At 37.5% G+C, this 24,568-nt stretch overlaps 1 protein-coding gene and 1 long non-coding RNA gene across 4 annotated transcripts in view; one reads left to right on the plus strand and one right to left on the minus strand.

Moving 5' to 3' along the window:
• The window catches only part of LOC140629432 (outer dynein arm-docking complex subunit 2-like), a 216,335-nt gene that overhangs the window by 32,001 nt on the left and 159,766 nt on the right, over positions 1-24,568 (plus strand). The window contains exons 6-11 of the mRNA XM_072818908.1: positions 1,113-1,373; positions 7,409-7,566; positions 10,394-10,586; positions 11,210-11,316; positions 11,495-11,631; positions 13,948-14,064. Of these exons, the coding sequence (XP_072675009.1) occupies positions 1,150-1,373; positions 7,409-7,566; positions 10,394-10,586; positions 11,210-11,316; positions 11,495-11,631; positions 13,948-14,064 (936 nt within the window). The 5' untranslated portion in view covers positions 1,113-1,149. The remainder of the gene's footprint in view (positions 1-1,112; positions 1,374-7,408; positions 7,567-10,393; positions 10,587-11,209; positions 11,317-11,494; positions 11,632-13,947; positions 14,065-24,568) is intronic.
• On the minus strand, positions 11,521-13,553 carry LOC140629435 (uncharacterized). 3 transcript variants are annotated; one of them, XR_012027269.1, is made up of 3 exons: positions 13,463-13,553; positions 12,900-13,015; positions 11,521-11,779 (listed from the first exon to the last, which is right to left on the minus strand). It is a non-coding gene; the product is annotated as an uncharacterized lncRNA (long non-coding RNA). The 3 variants fall into 3 exon arrangements; XR_012027268.1 differs by having other exon boundaries at positions 12,742-13,015; XR_012027267.1 differs by having other exon boundaries at positions 12,350-13,015.

A 24,568-nucleotide genomic window follows, 5' to 3' on the forward strand; every position in this document is an offset into this window, starting at 1 on the left:
TGTAGTATAATTCTGTCTGGGGACTGTTGTGCACATTGCAGGACATCAGACATTATTTTTTAAGAGTTTATTTATTTATTTATGAGAGACAGAGAGAGGCAGAGACATAGGCAGAGAGAGAAGCAGGCTCCCTGTGGGGAGCCTGATGCGGGACTCAATCCCAGGACCCGCTCCTGGGACCCCAGGATCACACCCTGAGCCAAAGGCAGACTCAACCACTGAGCCACCCGGGTGCCCTGATGTCTGACATTCTTGGTCCTCATTACTAAATCCCAATGATGTCCCCTTCCTATCATTTTGATAATGAAATATCCTTAATAATACTTCTGAGTTATGAGTATTGCCTCATTGAGAGCCACTGATCTAGATATCCTATTACTAGATTTAGTGCAGTACAAAACCCAAAATCCCCAAGTCATTTCCGAAGGGTCCTGGTACTTCGGAGCTTTAGTAATAATGGGGGAAAGCTAATTCTATTCTATATTTAACTTTATCACCATTCTAATATTCTGGAAGGAAGCCTTTCATGATCCTATTAGTGAAAAATCAAACAAATATAGACTATCAGGGAAAAAAAGGCCTTAAATGTTCACAGTGAGAACTTGCTTGCTAACTCGGCTTTTACTCAATGTTGCAGATAATGTTCTCTTTTTAAAGAAAGTCAGAATAACAGAGTTCAGTTTGACAGCATGGTTCTAAATTATGCACTGCCCAGCCCAGAAGAGCCTTTGGCTCCAGCAAACCTGTTGGACCAAAGGCCTTGATGCCATCTTCCCCCAGCTCTTCCTTCCACTGTTGGGAGTTTTCTGTTTCTGTTTTCTGCCCAGTTATTTGAGCTTTTCTTTCTGGGGCCCAGGGAAATGAGAAAGTTATTTGCTTAGGGCAAATAGATACTAGAAAATCCAAGTGCCTGTCAGTTTTACTTAGAGCTAGCCCAGTAAAAATGAATATTTCTGTTGCATTAAGGAGCAATTTGATGATTAAAAAAAATTGACCACTAAGATTAAGAAGCAGAATATGTGTTGGATGGCTTAAAGGCTTGAAAGTGAGAACGGTTCCAGGAAAAAGGTGATTGCCATCCTGTGTTTCTAACTCCTTCCACTCTGATGCAGGGTGTGTGGTGAGCTCAGATCTGAGCATTGACTGAGCATGGGGGTGGCTCTGACAAGGTCTGCACAGTGGACTGCTGCTGGATATGGGACCAGAACCCTGGAAATTACTCCACTGAATGAAGTGATATTGAAAGAAATTGCGATGTTTGTGGAGAGTTTTATCTACAAACATCCTCAAGAAGCAAAATATGTTTTTGTAGAACCACTTGAATGGAAAACAAACTTGGACCCCTCAGCATTTGAATCAGGATATATTGTCAGGTAAGCTGGTAAAGAGCTTCTAGAGTTTAATGTCTTTATTGTACATATTTTGATAAATGAGTTGTAGGTTTTGGGCAAGTAATTTAACATCTGTGAATCTCAGAAATATTCTGACCCAGGAATTGCAATCAGGAGGCACTCTGCTGAAATCTGGGAACATTCTGTTTAGCACAACAAAATTATGTATGTATGTATGTATGTATGTATGTATTTATGAGAGAGAGAGAGAGAGAGAGAAGATGAGCAGGGGCAGGGGCAGAGGGAGAAGCAGACTCCTGGCTGGGTAGGGAGCCAGCCAGACACTGAGCTCTATCCCAGGACCCTGAGATCATGACTTGAGCCAAAGGCAGACCCTTAACCGACTGAGCCACCCAGGCGCCCCTAATTATCTTTCTTCTTCTATCTATCTATCTATCTATCTATCTATCTATCTATCTATCTAGATTTTATTTATTCATGAGAGACACAGAGAGAGAGGCAGAGATACAGGCAGAGGGAGAAGCAGGCTCCCTACAGAGAGCCTGTTGTGAGACTCAATCCCAGGACCCTGGGATCATGACCTGAGCTGAAGACAGATGCTCAACCACTGAGCCACCCCGGTGCCCTGGCACTCCTAATTTTTAAATTTTGATTTGAATTTCTTTTGATAGGGGATGCATTCTTGAGTTCACCACACTCCAACAATTGTTGTTGCTTTATGTTTGGGCTTTCCACTCATCTATACAACCCTACAGGTGTCAGTAGGCATTGGTTTTGTGACCTCTGCTATAGGCAAAATCCCTTCTGGTATTAAAATCTATTAATTCCTGGGGAGTGGTAAATTTCCCTCAATATATGGGAGAGGCTAATTAGCAATTAGCATTGTCCTGAAATGAGAACCTTCCAAATCTGAGATTTAAGAAAAACCTACCTCTACCTCAAACAGGGAGCTGTCAACTTAGCTCTAGAGAGCTTAGATAAAAAATATATATGTATTTATATAAATGTAATCATAATTATATAGGAGTAATTGACATTTGCATATGTAAATCTTTTTTGTTGTTTTGGTCAGCTTCAGTTTATTTTCCACTTTCAGGCATCGGGATCCTCTTTTCTGCCACCGTGTTCCTCCTTAATTTTGCATATGAACTTTTAAAGTGTGACAGTATCAAAGACAGGTCACTAATCAGTCAAATCTTCTTATAGATGCCTTTTCCACTTTTTCCCTTTGGGATTATTTGTGAGAATAAACTCTGAATTTCATTTTTAGTACTGAAAAACCTTTTTTGAACTGTATTTCAGGAGTGTTTGGTTCTGTTGTCATGCTCTACCTTCTCTCTGAATTTCCTGAAGCCTTTTTCTAAAATTGTATTTTATTTCTAACTCTGCCTATGGTCACTTCCTCCCAAAGTGCTTGTCATTATTCATTGCTCCCACTTAAGTTCAGTGTAGTGTCACATGTTGTTTTTTCTAACCTTTGAAAGATGAACTCATCTGCAAAACCATATAGTTCAAAAACATATGAACTACTTAGTACAGAGATGGATTTAAAGCAGATGTCATAAGAGTATCAAGAGCGTCATTGTATCTTACCTCTATTTATTTTGTGTTCCAAGGACAAACTTGACCACATCTGCAACCTACTTAGGTGGGCTGTTACACATACCTCAATCATATCACTGTTTCTCTTTCTTTATCCTTATCCAATTGCTTTTTGCTCTATTTCCATTCTTATACCTCTGCATACAGTCTTTTTTTTTTTTTTCATACAGTCTTTATGCATAGAGGTCCCTCTTAAGCAGGAAGTCTCAACATTTTGGCACATATATGTTTTGAACCAACTACCTCTTGATTGTCTTCCTTCTGTCAAATTTACTGGACACCTTTTCCTTGGGCCAGTTTTTCTATCCATTATTCTTATTTCTGACTTTTATTGGTGATATCTTTGATGTCGGAAGGGAAAAGAGGGTCTGAAAGTAACATTTGTTGTAGTTGAAGGAAACCATGCCATTGTGGCTGGATGAAAACCAGGTGGGTACTGATAGTCCTGAAGAAGGCAAAGGATACAGCTGAGATTTTGGTAGTTATGGAAAATTCTAAATGTTTACACATCCAAGTCTTGACCACTCCCCTTGCTCTACGCCCACCCCCCCAAACCAAAGAACTGTCAGCAACCCATAGCCACTTGGTATGCTGTGTCCACCAACATAACAAAAGTGATATAGACCAGAGATGCCCTCAATGGCTGGAAGAACGTACCATTAAAAGAGTCCCGGCTACCTCATTCTTTGCCCTTTTGTACACATGCACTGTTCTTGCTTAGGCTGCTGGCCCTTAGGACACCTTTTATTCATTTATTTAAAGGGTGGAGGGTCAACTGCTGTCCTTTCAGATAGGATTCAGCTCTGTAAGTCCACATAAATATGGATACCTAAGTCATCATAAAGGCTTTGAGTTTGGAGCCTCTGGATGCATTTCTACCAAACCACAATATTATTGGATGTTTTAGGATATTTCTTCTTCCTCTTGGGACTATATGTTCTCTCAGCCTTTTGTTCCAAAACAAGTCAGTTTTATTTACATGGAAAGTCTGTTGAAGTAAGTAAGCTACCCTCTTTTGTTGATCTCTTTTATATTCGCACTTGAGGCCTCATTTCTCATTTGATGTTGCACATCTCCAAATGTACTCTTTGCGGCAGTCCTTAAAAAATTGATCAGCCTTCTTCTGAATTAGGCTAACAGACATCTGACATTGAAACTGATCTGCTCATCACGCACTGAAAAAAGGTTTTACATGTCGTCACCCATCTTCTTTTGTGCAGATCATTGTTGAGTAGATAGGCATGGCACTGTCCACATGTTAGATGACTTACTCTTTTCTTTTAGAATCATTTCCAATGTACAACCCTTCATTCTATAATAACACTGGTCATCGTCTTTCCGTGTTCATTGTTTTGGGGAAAATAACTCCACTTTCATTCTAATGGAAATCATAGGTCTCCTTGTATTACCATTTTCAATTGCTTTTGTTCTTATCAGACAGAATGAGATAACTAATCTTTCTAAAACACTCCAGAATGAAACCCAAGTCCACTGTAAGCTAAGGACAAATGACACCCTTCAATGATTAACACCATATGGTGGTGGTATACAGAGCTCAGTTGCTTTGACTCATTAGAATGTAGCTCAGGAAATATAAAGACTGGATAAGTGTTCAGAATCACTTAGTGACAATGTTATTATCAGTTCTTTTCTTTTTTGGTAAAATTACGATTTTGACTCATGTCAGCTTTAATACTGTGATAGTTTAGCTTCTAATGTCTCTCTGCTGTCTCAATGATATGTCTGAGTTGGGACAAAATTCTCTCCTGGTAGGAGTGCTGTGTAGATGAGGAGTTGAGCCCCGAGCAGTGACCCTCTTCCCCCTGTCCTGCCCACCGCCCTCACAATTCATACCTTTCTGATTCCTAGTTTTCTTTTGTAAATCTCTACAGGCATCTTTTTTATTGTTGACTTCCCAATACTCCTTGGTAATGGGCATTGTTTGATCCTTTTACCTTCTTGTTCTAGTTCTCTTATCAATGTCATGAAGGATCAGTTACATGATCTCTGATCTTAAAATTGTATTGTTTTATGAGATGATAATTATTATGTTTTGGTAAAACTTCTTTTCTAAAAGATTTTATTTATTTGAGAGAGAGAGAGAGAGAGCAAGCAGATGGGGGGGTGGAACAAAGGGAGAGGGACAAGCAGACGCCTCACTGACTGTGGAGCTCAACCAGGGCTTGATCTCATGACCCTGAGATCACGACCTGATCAGAAACCAAGAGTCAGACACTTAACCAACAGAGCCACATGGGTGCCCCATATTTTGGTGAAATGTCCAAGTTATGCTATTAAAATCGATGGCCATAACGTTTGTTACTTGAGCTCTTTGTTTTTGTTCCTGAGAATTACTAACTAGTTTTGCAACTGTAGCTTTATATCTCTTGTTATTTTTTAGGCTCATTTATTGAGTAATTACTATGTTCTGGACACTAAACTAGACACTGGGGATGAAATAAATGTGACATTTTTCTGCTCTCTCACCTTATAGCATAAAGCTATAGTATTTTCAGCTGCCCTCCACAATTACAGTTTGAAAGTCTTTTGATCAGGTCAGTGGATTTCATTTGCAGCACATTTATCTTGACCTCACAAGATGGGCATAGTATTTTTTCTTTCCAAAATCTCTTTCTTCCAGTATTAGAAACTGCAAACCCCGAAACAAACCTGCTCTTCCACATCCTCCCTGGAGCTGGCATTTAGTTCCTACTGCTTTGCTGAGTTACAGGCTTCAACTGGTGGGAGCAATGAAATATGTGTCCTGTGCCCTTGACTTCTCCCATATCTTACCAGGAGTTTCACCTTCTCAAGTTCAGTGGCTTGATATTGTTGGCATTCAGTCAGCTTATAACTTAGTCTTGTCATCATCCACTTAGCACATGTGACCAACCCGGCACAGACCTTTAAGAAATCTCAAACCTGAAGACATTATTCCAAAAGCTTTATTTTAGAGAAAACACACATTTTGTATACAACACACATCACTGGTCAGCCTAGAAATCTTCTATTCATTTATTCCTCTTCTATTTATTGAGTACCTTCTGTGTACAATTACTATGTAAGTTACTTCCTATGTGAGTTACTATGAAAGTTACTGCTGGAAGAACAGTGGGAAAGCCTGTAAAAGTCCCTGTGTTAGCCTCCTATTGCTGCTGTAAGAAATTTTCACATACTTCGTGACTTAAAATAATGCAGATTTAATTTCTTAGGGTTCTGGAGGTGAAAAGACTAAAATAAGTGTGTAGGGTTAAAATCAAGGCGTTGGCAGGGCTGTGTTCCTTCTGGGGGCTGAAGGAAGATCCATTCTTGTCTTCTCCAGCTTCTGGAGGCCACCTACATTCCATAGCTTCTGGCTCTGTGTTACTCTGAACCCTGTTTCCATGTCACGTTGGCTTTTCTGACTTGACCCTCCTGCACATTTCAGAATAGTCTTCCCATCTCAAGATCCTTAACTTAATCCATCTGCATGGTCTCTCTTGCCATGTAAGATAAGGCATTTGTGGGCCTCGGGTGTTAGGATGTGGACATCCGTGGCAAGCCACTAGTCTGCCTCCATGATCTCTATCTTCTTCCTTTTCTAGTGAAATCGTGCTGGTAGTACATCTGAGTCTGAGTCTGTCAGGTTTACTTTTTCTGATGAACTGGCAATACACCACATCTGTTTATCTGCCTTACAATTTAAAATATGTTAGATCAGGTCTTAAGAGGAGAGCAGTTTTTCCAGGGATATCCATATCTAATAAAAACCTAGGTAGCTTAGTTAATGTTGTACGTGGTAGAAATCTATAGAAATATGACTGCCGTAAAAACATCTTAATATTTCTTAAATGCTGACCTAAAAAAATAATTAAAATGGGCAGAAAGACAAATCTAGGAGACCCAGAAATTTCTGATCAGGAAAAGTCCATTTAGAAAAACTGCTTATTATCCTAAAGTAAACCAAATTAGGGGATTTGGAGTGGGAAAACAATCCACAGAGGGAACCTAGTTTGTCTCTCTCTCTTTCTCTTTTTTATAGCTTTTTGTTCATAAGCACAGAGTAGCCAAGAAGATTTCTAACCACTAATTACTGTGGTGTAAACTTTATAAATAAAATAACTTTAGAAATCCCCAAAACATGAATGGTCCTGTAGAACCAGTGATTTTTTTAAAGTTGTCCAACACATTGTTAGAAAAACAAAACCAAAAACTGTGATTGAGTTCATGTAAGTATTCATGTTCTTCCTGGGTATATCATGTTGCTAACTATGGTTGCTAATAAGCCTGGGAACTTAGGGATCTGAGTGTGGACAAATGAGGAAAAGACATGAGCTTTTAACAAGAAGTACTTATATTTTGTGTTTTATAATGAGCCAGAGGGATGATTTGTCAAAATGTCTTATGTTTAACTTCACTAGCATCCAGGTAACCTTAAGATTTTATTTATTTATTTATTTATTTTTATTTCCTAGTGAAACAACAGTCAAGTCAGAAGAAGTTGATAAAGATGGGCAGCCTTTGTTGTTTCTCTCTGTGCCACACATTAAGATCAGGAGCTTGGGGCAGCTGTCACGTTTGCTGCTTATTGCCAAAGACAGAAAGCTGAAGGAAGCACAGGCTTGTATCAAAGGTGATATTTATGCTCCAGTCTATGACTTGAACTTTTAGAAACATAATCATGGGGGAGGGGGAGTTGCAGTCTCTTGAAAAAAGTTCCGTGACCTAAAAGGCAAAAAGTCCTATGTTCGACTTTTTAAAAATGTCATTCATTTTTCTTGGCTGAATGTCATGCTCATATCAAGTTTCTACTTTAAAATGAAAGGCCTAATACTTTACCACTAGCAAGCTTCTAGATTTCTAATTTTAGCATGTGGTTTAAAGAGAGGCTTCCTCACTTCTGGAAAGACCAGAGGCCTGTATCCTCTAAGGTCTACACAGGAGAGAAGACAGATTAGTGGGGCCTGCACCAAACTCCACCCTCTACCCTCAGGCCTGCTGTGACGGATGATGCTCGGTTTCCTCTAAAATGTATGCAGCAAAGATAGCCCAGAGTAATCTCACTTTCCATTGGTCTCAGTAATGTTCCTTTGTAGGTTGCATAGCTTTGTGGAGGTAGTTACATTCACTCAATGGGAAACGTTTTCCTCTTCATTAAGGATGTAGATTTTCATTATTGTCTAAGCATCTAACATGCGTAAAAGAATGTGACCAATTGCCTGGAGCAATTGTTTTCTGAATTTTTCTTATGAGTAGAAATACCTAACAGTACGTAATGGTGTCATATACATGTTTTGCCTGTTTGGAATCATGTGACTAGAAGGACTCAAGCATGAGGTGCCTGGTCTTGCCTCTAATCATTCTTTGCTGTGTCTACTGCTATGACGTGGGAAGATGAACCTTTAAAAAAAATATTCTTTAGGATGTAAATCTTATGAGATGCCTGGGTGGCTCAGCGGTTAAGCGTCTGCCTTCAGCCCAGGGTGTGATCTTGGAGACCCGGGATCAGAGTCCCACATCGGGCTCCTTGCCTGCAGCCTCCTTCTCCCTCTGCCTCTGCCTGTGTCTCTGCCTCTCTCCCTATGACTCTAATGAATGAGTAAATAAATAAAATATTTTTTTAAAAAAAGATGTGAACCTTAGGACAGCAGCCTTTTCTTCTCTCTTGCCTACTCTTCATTATTAGGCTATCTATCTATCTATACCTCATAGCTACCCTGCTGAGGAGGAATGAAATCTTAAGAGTAAAGTTGAATTCAAGGAGGTTGGTAATAGCATTAATTTCAACTTAGTGCATGAACTTAATACATAGACTGGCTGCTATATATCTAGTTTGGCTAAATGTGTATTCTTTGCTGCATTTTGTCCTTTCTGTAAGAGCTCTAGGTACAACTCTTAGTTTTGGGTCCAGATTCCATGGTGCAGGGCAATTTGGGGGGCAGGTTTGTGTCTTTCCCCAGAATTCATATAATACCTTTTTCCATGAGTCTTAATGAGATGACTGCTGTAAGGATGATTGAGATGCTCAAAAAGTAGATGATTCCTAGATCTCTTTTCCCTGCCCCTCCCCTTGTGTGTTTTTTTCTAAGAAGCCCTAAGCCTTTTCTGCTATTTCCTGGTGCCAGAGTCCATCTCCCACTGCAGAGTTAATGCCATCACTGTGCTTCTCTCATTTCAATCAGGTGGAGCTTTCTGAACTAGTCCCATGGGCCTCCTTGTTCAAATACATATATATTTCATCTTATTTAAATTCCTCCTTTCCAAATATGGCTTTGCCCTCTTCTTCCTCACTTGCAACTACATGGTTCTTTGGCTTTCACCAAATTCTGTTTTAACCATCTCTAGAGTCTACTTTCACAGCTATGTCAGCCTTGATCATGAATTAGTATTGGAGTTTTTCACTGTAACTTTGGTATGTGTGTAAGTACTGGCCAGATTTGTTTTTCCAACTTGAACATAAAAAGGCATTGAAAATATAAGCATTGGGATCCCTGGGTGGCGCAACGGTTTAGCGCCTGCCTTTGGCCCAGGGTGCGATCCTGGAGACCCGGGATCGAATCCCACGTCGGGCTCCCGGTGCGTGGAGCCTGCTTCTCCCTCTGCCTATGTCTCTGCCTCTCTCTCTCTCACTGTGTGTCTATCATTCATAAATAAATAAATAAATAAATAAATATTAAAAAAAAAGAATATTTCTTAAAAAAAAAAAAAAAGAAAATATAAGCATTTTGAGGGATCCCTGGTGGCGCAGCGGTTTGGCGCCTGCCTTTGGCCCAGGGCGCGATCCTGGAGACACAGGATTGAATCCCATGTCGGGCTCCCGGTGCATGGAGCCTGCTTCTCCCTCTGCCTGTGTCTCTGCCTCTCTCTCTCTCTCTCTCTTTCACTGCGTGCCTATCATAAATAAATAAAAAAAATTAAAAAAAAAAGAAAGAAAATATAAGCACTTTGAACAGGTGGAAAAGACTGGTGGTAGATCTTTAGACTGAGAAAACCATGCTGTTTTGGAAAGAAAGCATTTGTGAACACTAAGCCTCAGTGGTTACATACACACACACACACACACGTACACACACACAGTTCTAGTGATGATTCTTCTAAGGAGACCAGTATTTCTCTATCTTCAAATCAATTCTGGATACACTAATTGAATGACCATGCTGGACAATGCCCTACAGTCAATTAAAAAAAAAGAAAAAAAAAGAATGTCTTGTTCTTTGTCTTATTAGAGATATGATATAGATAGATGATACTGCAGTACAAGGTAGAGAATCTCAAGGAGTACAAGAAAGTTCCTAAATGCAGTAGAATCTGAGAAGTTGAGATTAATTCAAATTGGGTCCATGAGAGAAAGCTTAATGAAGGAAGCACATTTGGGTGGGCTTCAGAGGACTTGTTAGTCATTATTTTTCTTACAACAGAAGACAAGAGAATCATTTTTATTTATTTACTTGTTTGATCAGCTAACAGAGATCCTGTAACAAAAATCCTGGGTTTGGATTATAACACGGTGAAAGAAGACACATCCACAGTAAATATTCTTGATAAAATTACCAAAGATGAAGATCCTGAGAGTGAGATAAAGATGAAGGTTGGCATGCTGCTTAAGCAACTGGATCTGCACCTACTGAATCATTCTCTAAAACGTATTTCATTGTGAGTCTTTTTAGAAAAAAGAAACCTCTAAAAGTTAGTTACAAAAAATGCTTTCAGAATTTTTTTAAACATACACAAATTATAGGAGTTGTTATTGATTTAACAGTAGATTTTAGGGTATTGCATGGATATTTCTAATTCTAAAATGTAAAGATTTACTGTTAGCTTTGCTAGAGCTTTCTATGGGGTTTCACCTGATTCTGAGGACATGAAGTGGCCTTGTTATTTTCACTCTCCTCAGACAATTAAATAGATGGTTAAATAGTAATGCAAATATCATGTAGACTTTGTAAGGTTTAAAACTTGTTCATTTTTGTAGTTTTTTTTCTAGTATTATGCTATTACCACTAAGAAATGAAATGAATTTTTAAACGAGTTTATTTAATGTTGCATTAAATATGAATCACTGGTTTCTTGATGTCTTGACAGTGTTGTAAGGCTATAACACAGCTAAAACTAACTGCAACATTTTTGTTGTTGTATAATTTGACTACAATTTTAATTATAAAAAGTGATATTCCTCCTCCCACCAGCCCCCCCCTTGCTAAAATGGTATATTTTCATCTGTTTTCTGGAGATTCTCTTTTAGAGTGTTAAAATGCATTTCTTATCATTCATTTCAGACAAATCTGTTTAAACCCAACAACTGTTAAGAACGATATAGAACTGCTGAAACATTTCTCAGGAAAAGGAGAACAAACTGTCTTGGAATCTATTGACTATACTTCAGGTTTCTATTATTCTCAGATTTGCTTTGTGTTATGTAAAATAATTATTATTTCCAAATGCTTCAATAGCTACATTAGGATTGAGTATTTGAAAAAAACTGTAATCATATTTATTTCTTTTTAAAGATAACATATTTTATTTTTCAGAGCTCCTTTTAATTGATCGATAATTGGTTTCAGATTATGAATTTTCAAATGGATGTCGAGCCCCACCTTGGAGACAAATTCATGGGGAAATTTGTTACGTGCTGGTAAAACCCCATGATGTTGAAACTCTGTGTGTTACTTGTAGTACAGAAGGAGTATTTTTAAATGGCGTAAGTAATTTTTTAAGAACCATGTTGTCTTTGGTGCTTGGCTCCATCTCTGTAAATGCAGGCATGTCTCCAGGACTGAATGCTGATGGCCACAGAAAATGCGATTCTGTTCTGTTGGGTTGAAGCAGATCCCTTTGCTATGTGTTTGCTGAGCAAATCCAAAACCATTTCAGAATGAGCCTCGGTGTTCCCCATTGCAGGTCATTAAATCAGTCTTCTAAGAAATGACCGTCAAAGGAACCCATGCCACTTTATAAAATGAAAACCTCTGTAACGATCAGTTCACTGATTGATTAATTAATTAATTAATTAAACAAGTATTCGGGCAAATAAGAGGTGGCTGAGGTAACACAGAAGCAGTAACTATAGCTTTTGCCCTAAGTGTTGAGAGGACAAAGGGAAGGAATTAAAATGTGGGAGCTTGGAGGAAGCACCCCCAAGAAGCTGGGACCCATGTGTCTGGGGAGGGAGCACCACCAGGCTGTGCTGGTTCCTTAGGGTCTCAGAAGATGTCCTTGCAGAGCTGGGACTTAGACCTCTGAGGAGGGGACCCTGCTTACATTGGTTATGGTCCCTTGGGAGTTCAGAGGGGGGACTCCCACAGAGCTGGGATCCATATCTCTGAAGAATGGTCGCTTCCAGGCTATGCTGGAGCACAGGGGGTCTCATGAAACTGGCACCCAGATGTCAGAGGAGTACAATGCCCAGGAGCTGGTACCTCAGGAGCTCAGAGGAGAGGATCTTTGCAGAACCAGCAGAGCTGAGACCCAGACCTTGGAAGAGGGAGACCTGGTTGGTTTGTAATGGGATTCTAAGGAGTTGTAATGAGCCAGGTTCTGGGAACATAGGGAAAAACCCCTGGGAACTGGAACCAACTGTTGCTACTGGAAGCAGCTGCCACTGCCAGGGTTCACTGCTGGGGACAGGGGACGAGGAGCTGGGAGCAGTCCCTTTCTCCCTCCTCCAGCTTTACAGTCTTCCTTTTACTTGCTGCTAACTGAAGCTGACTAGGGAGAAACACAGCATTCCAGATTCCCACCCCTGAGCACTAAGCAGGGTGGTGGCCTTCTGAATCTTCCACATGAACACATTTTATTTTTTGTCTCATACCTGTTCACTGAACTTACTAGGTGGTCAGCTTTCCCCTTGGCAACCCTGCCCTTGGTGTCTTCAATGTAATGTGGGGCCTCACAGGCAATATCTGCAGGGAGAACCTAAATCCTTAGTGGGGATTCCTCATCACAGGGGACTGTTGGGAGAATTGCTACCTCTTGGTTTGGATTGGCTTCAAAATGTGAGTGCCACTTTCTTGATGACCAGCAAGCATCTCATCTGACTTGCCTTATGGTGCATTTCTTCTCAGCATGATCTTCTCAGATTATATCTGCACAGAGGGGGGAGATGAGCTAAATATGATTTAGCCTTTGGTTTGTTTTGATACTCTAAGAAAGTGAAATTTCCAATCAGAAAATAAGAGACTTTGACCTTCTAGAGTGGGGCAAGGACACTTTGTTCCTATCAAGAGCTACTAATCTACATATACCTTTATTTGATATGGAAATATCTAAGTGTTCCTCTCAATTTCAAGAATGAAAGATAAGGAACATGATTCAATAATTACGACAAAATGCATGGCACGCCTGAGTTATATGGGTGTATATGATGTTTTGTGTATGTGTGTGGTTACGTATATATAAAAAGCACACTATGGGTTTTTATATATACATTTGGTTAAGGCAGAGCCAAATCTTTTCTATTAGGATAGGTGACGAAAGGAAAGAGACAAAAAGAAAGAGGTATGGAGAAAAAGGTTGGAGTGTCAGGTGCTTACATGGAGGTTGTAACTCTAGAAAATAATCCCATAGCAACCTCTTTACACACAGAACAAGAACAGAGTGTGACAAATGGAAACAAGCTTTTCTATGGTGGCATTCTAATCTTGGGACCTTTTATGACTTCATCAGATTCTCTTGAAGTCATAATGTTTTTTTTTTTGTGTGTGTTTTGTTTTTTTGCATTAGAGGAGTGCAGAGGGAAGGAAGCTCTCCATTCTTTGCTAACTAGCAAAATGCCCTACATGCATATAGGAGGTACTCAGTAAAAGCATAATGTATGGATGATGGATGGGTGGATGAGTGGATGGACGGACAAATGGATAACTTTAAGAAGGAAGAATTCTGCCCATATTTTTGATGTATAAAAACTGCCACATGGATCCTCGAGAGAAGAAAACAATATGTGGCCTTGGGTTGTGATGTATTGATCAGGTTCAAATGCTACTACATTAATAATTGCACCAAACTTTTTCTTCCAAAGGGCAAAACAGAAGATGAGGGGGAAATTAATTATGAGAGAAAAAGTGAAATTTATAAAGACCTTGTCACATTTTTAAAAGAAAAATCGGCAAAATTTTCAGAAAATATGTTTAAACAGGTAAGTTTACAGAATCTTGAAATATCATAGCATAGTGTTACTTGACATGTTACCTTCTGTTGAGAATAATTCTATTTTTGGACCCTGTTTATAATTTTTAGAGAGTTTTTCACAATATATTACATAAGAAATATTATAAGTGGAGTACTTCAAGGAAGTTTCTGAACCTCTTTAGGTAATAGGTGTAAAATATGTCAGATTGCTTTCTAAAAAAGCACTTTTTATCTTTCCTTTTGAATTTATAATGCTAAGAACAAAGCAGTCATCCCTGTTAATGAAGCCTAGATGTTTTGATTATTTTTATCTTTTCTGGGCATCCCATGATTACTAACTAGTTGGATTGTCTCAGTAAGTGTGTCAACTGCATATGCATAAGAACTGTACTTTCTCTGTGTCTTGCATGGTTTTTGAAATAGTTTTTGAGGTGGACAAAGGAATCAGTTAATACAGTTATTAAATCTTGATTGAAGCTGATGTGGGTAAGAAGCAATATGCAAGAAATACTAAAGTGATACACTTAAGCCCCAGGCTGATTCTCAAGATGATGTCAATTCCACAAATCCTACATCAGACAGTTTATCAGATCTGTTATTTTCCTTCTGACACTGCCACTTCCAGAGCACTCTATTTTCTTACTATTCTGCTGCTGCTCTTGTCCTGAAACGTCTCTCTGTCATCATCCTGTGAGTTTTTTTCCCCTGGTGTTTGATCACCTATTTCCTGGACTCTAGTTTTCCTTTGTTGTTGTTATAATATACCTGTACAAAACATAAAATTTGTCATTTTAACTACTTCGAGTGTATCACTGAGTGGCATTAATTATGTGCAGCCATTACTACTGTCCATTTCCAAATCTTTTTCATCATCTCAAACTAAAACTGTTCCCATTAAGCAGTAACCTCCTCATGCCTACTTCCCCAGCTCCTAGGAACCTCTAATCTACTTTTTGGTTTCTCGATTTCTAATCAAATATAAATTTGCCTTTCCTAGGTATTTCAGAGAAGTGGAATCGTAAATTTGTACTTTGGTGCTTGGCTTATTACATTTAGCATAATATGTTCAAGGTCCATCCATGTTGTAGCATGTGTCGGAACTTCATTCCTTTTTGTGGCTGAATAATATTCCATTCGTGTATATAACCACATTTTGTTTATCAGTAAATCTATTGTTGGACACTTGGGTTGTTTCCACTTTTTGATTATGGTGAAAAATGCTATAAATATTGGCTTACAAGTAACTGAGTCCCTGTTTTAATTTTGGAGGTTACCTAGGAGTGGATTTTCTGTGTCACATGCTAATTCTGTATTTAACTTTTAGAGGAAGTACCAAACTGTACCTAGATTGAACCATTTTATGCTCCTGTAGAAGGATTCCAGCTTCTCCACATTACCACCAATACTTGTTATTTTCTGTGTGTGATTGTGTGTTTTTTTATGATAGATATCCTAGTAAGTATGAAGTATGGTATTCCATTATAGTTTGGATTTCCATTTCCCTAATAGTAATGTTTAGCATATTTCCATATTATTGGGAATTTGTATATTTATTTTAAGAAATGTCTATTCAAGTCCTTTGCCCATTAAAAAATGGGTAGTCTTTTGTTGTTGAGTTGTAGGAATTCTTTATATATTGTGACTATTAATCCCTTATCAGATAGAATATTTGCAGATATTTTCTCCCATTCTGTGGGTTGTCTTCACTCATCTTGATAGTGTTCTTTAATGCACAAACATTTTTAATTTTGATAAAGTCCAACAAATACATTTTTTCTTGCCTATATTTTTGGTATCATAAGAAACCATTGCCAAAGCCAAGGTAATGAAGATTTGCCCTGTTTTCATCTAATAATGTCATGGTGTTATCTCTAAGTCTTTGATTCATTTTGAGTTAAGTTTTGTATAGGGTGTAAGTAAAGTAATGTGCAATTTAATTCTTTTTGCATGTGGATATCCGGTTTTCCGGGCACCATTTGTTGAAGAGATTGTTCTTTCCCCATTGAAAGTTCTTGGTATCCTTGTTGAAAATCAATTTGCCATAGATGTAGAGGTTTATTTTTGGACTCTTTATTCTATTATTTTTTGTCTGCCCTTATACAAGTCCCATACTATTTTGATTATCTTTGTGGTAGTTTTGAAATTGAGAAGTATGACTCCTCAAACTTTGTTCTTGTTTTTTAAAGACTGCTTTAGCTATTTAGGTTCCCTTGACTTTTAGGTTTGGTTTTACCATTTTTGCAAAAAAACAGCATTAGGCTTTTGATTGGGATTACATTGAATTTATAGATTGCTTTGTATAACATTGTTGTCTTAACAATATTATTTCTTCCAATCCATGAACATGGGGTGTCTTTCCATTTGTTTTTGTTTCCTTTAACTTTTTTTATCAGCAGTGTTTTATAGTTTTCAGTGTCTTCTTTTGCCTCCTTGGTTAAATTTATTTCTAAGCATTATATTCTTTTGGATGCTATTGAATGGAATTGTTTCCTTAATTTCCTTTTTGATTGTTCACTGCTAATGAGGAGAAATGGAACTGTTTTTTTTTTTTTTAGTGTTGAAATCAGATCTGGCTTTTGAATGTGAAATTCAAAATCACATCCTGCAACTTTACTGAATTCATTTATTAACTCAGTTTTTTTTTAATCTTTAGGTCTTTCTACATAAAAGATCATGTCATCTGCAAATAGTTTTACTTCTTTTCAATTTGCGTGTTTTTAAATTTCTTTTTCTTTTCTTTTTTTAAGATTTTATTTATTTAACAGAGAGAGAGAAAGAGCGAGCGAGCAGAAGCAGGGGGAGTAGCAGGCAGAGGGAGAGGGAGAGGCAGGCTTCCTAGCCTGCCCGGTGCCGCTTAGATTTCTTTTTCTTGTCTAATTACTATGGCTAGACCTTTTAGGATTTTGCACTGAATAGAAGCAGTGAACACTATCTCCATATTTATTCCTGATATTGGGGGAAAGCTTTCAGGCTTTCACCACTGAATGTGATATTTGCTGTAGGCTTTTCATATATGGTCTTTATTATGTTGAAGTTCCCTTCCATTTAGTTTTCCTTTTGTTGGTATATCCCATCATTTTGGTGGAGCTTCCTGAGTAAAAGAGGCATATAACAGGGAAAAAATTGAGGGTTAGCATATGAAAATATCTTTATTTTTCTCTCTGTTATTGTTTCTATAATGATAGTTCAAAAACAATTTTTACTTAGAATTTTAGAGGCATTTTTTTCCTACGTGGCCTGTTTTGACTTTTCCCATCTAACAAAGCCTTTAGGATCTCTTATTCCAGATGTTCTGTAATTTTAATGATGATATGGTTGGTGCTGGTTTTGTTTGTTTTTCATTAATGATGACATATGTCCTTCAAAACTAGAAAAATACTTTTTTTGGTATCACATCTTTAATCATTCCTTCTTCTCTGTTCTCTTACTAGTTGGGTGTTGGGCTTCTGAGATTGATCCTCTGATTTTCTTTTCTGTCACCCACCTGCAAATATTCTTTTATTTTCAAAACATTGTACATATCTTTAAAATTTAAGGTCTCATATTTTTAACATTTTATTTCCAGGTGTATATCTCCACAGATCATATGCTTTCATTTCTCTTGGGGTAAAATCTAGGAATAAACAGCAAGATCATATGGTTGCATGCTTAACTTTTTAAGCAATGGGTAAACTGCTTTCCAAAGCGGTGGTAATATTTTACATACACACTGGCAGTGTATGAGACTTCCAGTTCTTCTGTATATTCGTCAATAACTGGTATGGTCAGTCCTCTAATTTTAGACATTCTAATAGGTGTGTGTACTAATATCTCACTGGGTTTTAATTTGCATTTCTTGAATGCATTTTTTCATATGTTTATTTGCCATTTATATATCATATATGTCTATTAGATCTTTCACCCAGTTTTTTTTTATTGGGTTGTTTGATTTCTTTACTGAGTTGTAAGAGCTCTTTTATATATATTTTTGGCTTACGTAATCTATTAGATATATGGCTTGTAAATATGATCTTCTGGTTGTGGCTTGTCATTTCATTCTCCAATCAGTATATCTTCCAAAGAGCAAATGTCCTCAATTTTAATGAAGTCCAACTTGTTAATTTTTTCTTTATAGTGTTGTATCTCATAAAGCTTTGCCAAACCCAGTATCAGAAAGATTTTCTCCAGTGTTTTTTTCCTAAAAGTTTTCAAATGTTAGGTTTTACATTAAGGCCTTTAAATTTAATTTTTGTACATAATATGAGGTGTGGATCAAAGTTCTTTTTTTTTCTTTTGCATATAAATATCTAGTTTTTCCAGCACCATTTGTTGAAAAAGCCATCCTTTCTCCATTGAATTACTTTTATACCTTTGTCTAAAATCAGTTGTCCGTTTGTATGGGTGTGATCTGTTTGTCTATTTTTATACCAGTAGCACACTCTTTGGATTATTGTAGCTTTATAATAAGTCTGGAAGTCAGGTAGTATATGTCCTTCAATGTTTTCTTTTTCAAACTTGTTTGTCTATTTTACATCTTTTGCATATCCATTAGAATGTTAAGGTCAGCTTGTCAATTTCTTCATAAAAAGCCTGAAAGATGGGATGCCTGGGTGGCTCAGCAGTTGAACGCCTGCATTTGTCCCAGGGCATGATCCTGGAGTCCCGGGATCGAGTCCCACATCAGGCTCTCTGCATGGAGCCTGCTTTTACCTCTCCCAATGTCTCTGCCTCTCTCTCTGTGTCTCTCATGAATAAATAATAAATAAAATCTTTTAAAAAATGCCTGAAAGAATTATGGTTGAGATTATGATGAATCTATAGATCAATTTAGAAAGAGCTAATGTCTTAACAATACTGAGGTTTCCAATCCATGAACAGAGTATGTCTCGCCATTTATTTAGGCCTTCAGTTTCTCAGCAATATTTTGTAATTTTCAATGCACAGGTCTTGCATATATCTCGTGAAACCTACTTATAAATATTTCATATTTTAAGAGTGTTAAAAAAGAAAACCACAGGCCCAAAGTGGCATTACTTAGGCCAAGTCAACACTCAAGAATTATATTATTATATATTATATTATATTATTATTATTTATACCTAAATAACTGCAATTTCAACCACCCAGGAATGTAACTTATAACAAGTCAATTGGAATTTCCTGGTCAATACTAGGATATTTACTGATTTACCCCTTCTGCTTCTCTTAAGAGGGCAACCTTGTCTAAAGAATACATTCCTTGCTAATAAATTCCTTTTTTCAAATGGTCTCTCTGCCTTTAAAATTATTTTTGTTTAGCTCAGTGGAACATTTGTCTGCTAGCTACATGGGATGCTGCTGGCTTCATGAATCAATTAATAAAGCTAGTTAGATCTTCAAAGTTGAATCTAACTTCAAAGTTGAATTTTTATTTAAAAAGGCTACGGTTAATGGTAGTTTTAAAATTTTAATTTGTGATTATCTGTTGCTACTATATAAAAATTCACTTGATTTTTATATATCATTTTTATATTCTGAAACATTTACTAGTTTTAGTGTCTGGTTCATAGATCCCAGAGGGTTTCCTATGTATGTGATTATATTGACTGTATATAATGATCATTTTGCCTCTTCCTTTTCAGTCTCAGTGCCTTTTTTTGTCTTTTCTTAATGCATTATCTGGAACCTCCAGCACAGAATTATATAGAAGTAGTCTCTTGCTCCTGGTGGTAAAGGAAAAACTTTCAGTTTCTCATTATTAAGTATGTGTTAGCTGTATATGACATTTATAAGATTGAAGAAGTTCCCCTTTATTTCAGATTGTTGAAAACTTTTATTAGGTATAGATATTGGATAAAAACAGAAAGGGAGACTAACCGTAAGAGATTCAACTATAGAGAACAAACTGAGGGTTACTGGAGGGGAGGTGGGTGTGGGGGATGGGAGAATGGGATGTTGGGCATTAAGGGAGGGCATTTGATGTAGTGAACACTGGGTATTATATGCAACTGATGAATCACTAAATTCTACCCCAAAATCAATAATACACTGTATGTTTACTAATTTAAATTTAAATAAAACCAAAACAAAAAGGAATGGATGTTGGATTTTACCAAATGATTACCTATTAAGAAAATTACATGTTTTTTTTTTCTTTCTTAGTTTGTTAATGTAATAAATTACATTGATGAGCTTTAAAAAAATAACCATACATTTCTGGAACAAAGCTCATTTGTTCAGGATGTAGTATCATTTTTATATATTATTGGATCTAACTTGCTAAGATTTTAAGTGTCACATCTATATTTATAAGGTTTTGATGTGTAGTTTTCTTTAATATCTTTGGTTTTGGTTATCAGAGTGATACTGGCCTTATAAAATGAGTTGGGAAGTTTTTTTTTTCCTCTCCAATTTCTGAAAGAGTTTGTGTAGAATTGATATTGTTTCTTTCTTACATGTTTGGTAGTGAAGCCATCTGGGCCTGGAGTGTCCTTTGTAGGTAAGTTGTTAAACAACAGATTTCAGTGTCTTTACTAGTTTGGGCCAGGCTGGTTATCTGTTTCTTCTTGAGGAAGTTATGGTAATCTTTATTTTTTTTTACTTATTTAAAAAATGATTCTGTTGGAGTAAAGTATACATATACTTTATATATGTATACATATATATATGTAAAGTATACATAACCTTTTGCCATTTTATTTTTTAATTTAAATAATCTCTATCCCAATCTCTATCCCCAGACTTTCAACCCCAAGATCAAGAGCTGCGTGCTCTACTGACTGAGCCAGCCAGGCACCCTGGTAGATTGTCTTTAAAGGAAATTGTCCATTTCATCTATGTCACATGTATTGGTGTAAACTTGTTTATGGTTATTCTTTTATTCATCTTTTAATGTCTGTAGACTATGTAGCTATTGTTACCTCTCTCACTTCTAATATTGGTCATTGGTGTTTTATTTTTTCTTGACTCATCTGGGTAGAGGTCTCTTGATTTTCTGTTTCCTCAGAGACTTAGCTTTTAGTTTCATTGATTTTTCTCTGTGTGTTTTTTTCTACTTCACTTTGGTATTTATTATTTCTTCTCTTCTTTTTACCTTGTGTAAAAAATCATGTGGTTTTTGGTGCTAAGTTCTTTCATATTCTTGCTGATTTTCTATCAGTTGTTGAGAGAGAAGTTTTGAAGTATTCAACTATAATTATGGATTTGTCTAATTTTTCTCTTAGTTCTGTTTTTGTATTTGAAGCTCTGTATATGCATTTAATATTGCTATATCTTCTTGATTGATCATTTTATCATCATGTAATGTCCCTCTCTGTCCTTCATGATTTTCCTTTTTCTGAAGTCTACTTAATTGGATACATTTATAGCCACTCCTGCTTTCTTTTAACCATTGTTTGCATGTTATATCTTTCTTTCCTATTATTTTCTTTTTTAATATAATTTTTTAAAGATTTTATTTATTTATTTTAGACAGAGAAAGTGAGTGAGAGAGTACAAGCGGGGGGAGGGGCAGAGGGAGAAGCAGACTCCAAGCTGAGCAGGGAGCCCAATGTGGGGCTCTATCCCAGGACCCTGTGAGCATGACCTGAGCTGAAGGCAGATGCTTAACCGACTGAGCCACCCAGCACCCATCTTTCCTATTACTTTCATGCTACATATATTGTTATATTTGAAGTGAGTTTCTTGTAAACAGCAGATAGTTCAGTCATTTTAAAAATAAATTTGTGTAACTCAATTGATGTATCTACTGATGTGTTTAGATAATATCCATTTAATTATTGATACGTTAGAGCTTACGCTTGCCACTTTACTTTTATTTTGTGTTCCTCCTAGTTTTCATTTTTGTTTTCTTTTTCCTGTGGTTTCTGCAGATTACTTGAACATTTTTTAGAATTCTATTTTGATTTATCCATAGTGTTTTTTTTTATTGGTGTTCAATTTACTAACATACAGAATAACACCCAGTGCCCGTCACCCATTCACTCCCACCCCCCGCCCTCCTCCCCTTCTACCACCCCTAGTTCATTTCCCAGAGTTAGCAATCTTTACGTTCTGTCTCCCTTTCTGATATTTCCCACACATTTCTTCTCCCTTCCCTTATATTCCCTTTCACTATTATTTATATTCCCCAAATGAATGAGAACATATAATGTTTGTCCTTCTCCGACTGACTTACTTCACTCAGCATAATACCCTCCAGTTCCATCCACGTTGAAGCAAATGGTGGGTATTTGTCATTTCTAATAGCTGAGTAATATTCCATTGTATACATAAACCACATCTTCTTTATCCATTCATCTTTCGATGGACACCGAGGCTCCTTCCACAGTTTGGCTATCGTGGCCATTGCTGCTATAAACATCGGGGTGCAGGTGTCCCGGCGTTTCATTGCATTTGTATCTTTGGGGTAAATCCCCAACAGTGCAATTGCTGGGTCGTAGGGCAGGTATATTTTTAACTGTTTGAGGAACCTCCACACAGGTTTCCAGAGTGGCTGCACCAGTTCACATTCCCACCAACAGTGTAAGAGGGTTCCCTTTTCTCCACATCCTCTCCAACATTTGTTGTTTCCTGCCTTGTTAATTTTCCCCATTCTCACTGGTGTGAGGTGGTATCTCATTGTAGTTTTGATTTGTATTTCCCTGATGGCAAGTGATGCAGAGCATTTTCTCATATGCATGTTGGCCATGTCTATGTCTTCCTCTGTGAGATTTCTGTTCATGTCTTTTGCCCATTTCATGATTGGATTGTTTGTTTCTTTGGTGTTGAGTTTGAGAAGTTCTTTATAGATCTTGGAAACTAGCCCTTTATCTGATATGTCATTTGCAAATATCTTCTCCCATTCTGTAGGTTGTCTTTTAGTTTTGTTGACTGTATCCTTTGCTGTGCAAAAGCTTCTTATCTTGATGAAGTCCCAATAGTTCATTTTTGCTTTTGTTTCTCTTGCCTTCGTGGATGTATCTTGCAAGAAGTTACTATGGCCGAGTTCAAAAAGGGTGTTGCCTGTGTTCTCCTCTAGGATTTTGATGGAATCTTGTCTCACATTTAGATCTTTCATCCATTTTGAGCTTATCTTTGTGTCTGGTGCAAGAGAGTGGTCTAGTTTCATTCTTCTGCATGTGGATGTCCAATTTTCCCGGCACCATTTATTGAAGAGACTGTCTTTCTTCCAATGGATAGTCTTTCCTCCTTTATCGAATATTAGTTGCCCATAAAGTTCAGGGTCCACTTCTGGATTCTCTATTCTGTTCCACTGATCTATGTGTCTGTTTTTGTGCCAGTACCACACTGTCTTGATGACCACGGCTTTGTAGTACAACCTGAAATCTGGCATTGTGATGCCCCCAGATATGGTTTTCTTTTTTAAAATTCCCCTGGCTATTCGGGGTCTTTTCTGATTCCACACAAATCTTAAAATAATTTGTTCTAACTCTCTGAAGAAAGTCCATGGTATTTTGATAGGGATTGCATTAAACGTGTATATTGCCCTGGGTAACATTGACATTTTCACAATATTAATTCTGCCAATCCATGAGCATGGAATATTTTTCCATCTCTTTGTGTCTTCCTCAATTTCTTTCAGAAGTGTTCTATAGTTTTGAGGGTATAGATCCTTTACATCTTTGGTGAGGTTTATTCCTAGGTATCTTATGCTTTTGGTTGCAATTGTAAATGGGATTGACTCCTTCATTTCTCTTTCTTCAGTCTCATTGTTAGTGTATAGAAATGCCACTGACTTCTGGGCATTGATTTTGTATCCTGCCACGCTACCAAATTGCTGTAGGAGTTCTAGCAATCTTGGGGTGGAGACTTTTGGGTTTTCTATGTAGAGTATCATGTCATCGGCGAAGAGGGAGAGTTTGACTTCTTCCTTGCCAATTTGAATGCCTTTAATGTCTTTTTGTTGTCTGATTGCTGAGGCTAGGACTTCCAGTACTATGTTGAACAGCAGTGGTGAGAGTGGACATCCCTGTCTTGTTCCTGATCTTAGGGGAAAGGCTCCCAGTGCTTCCCCATTGAGAATGATATTTGCTGTGGGCTTTTCATAGATGGCTTTTAAGATGTCGAGGAATGTTCCCTCTATCCCTACACCCTGAAGAGTTTTGATCAGGAATGGATGCTGTATTTTGTCAAATGCTTTCTCTGCATCCAATGAGAGGATCATATGGTTCTTGTTTTTTCTCTTGCTGATATGATGAATCACATTGATTTTTTTACGGGTGTTGAACCAGCCTTGTGTCCCAGGGATAAATCCTACTTGGTCATGGTGAATAATTTTCTTAATGTACTTTTGGATCCTATTGGCCAGTATCTTGTTGAGAATTTTTGCATCCATGTTCATCAGGGATATTGGTCTGTAATTCTCCTTTTTGGCGGGGTCTTTGTCTGGCTTTGGAATTAAGGTGATGCTGGCTTCATAGAACGAATTTGGAAGTACTCCATCTCTTTCTATCTTTCCAAACAGCTTTAGGAGAATAGGTATGGTTTCTTCTTTAAACGTTTGATAAAATTCCCCTGGGAAGCCATCTGGCCCTGGACTCTTGTGTCTTGGG

The sequence above is a fragment of the Canis lupus genome (genome assembly GCF_048164855.1).
Source record: "Canis lupus baileyi chromosome 5 unlocalized genomic scaffold, mCanLup2.hap1 SUPER_5_unloc_4, whole genome shotgun sequence".
NCBI classification, from domain to species: Eukaryota; Metazoa; Chordata; class Mammalia; order Carnivora; family Canidae; genus Canis; species Canis lupus.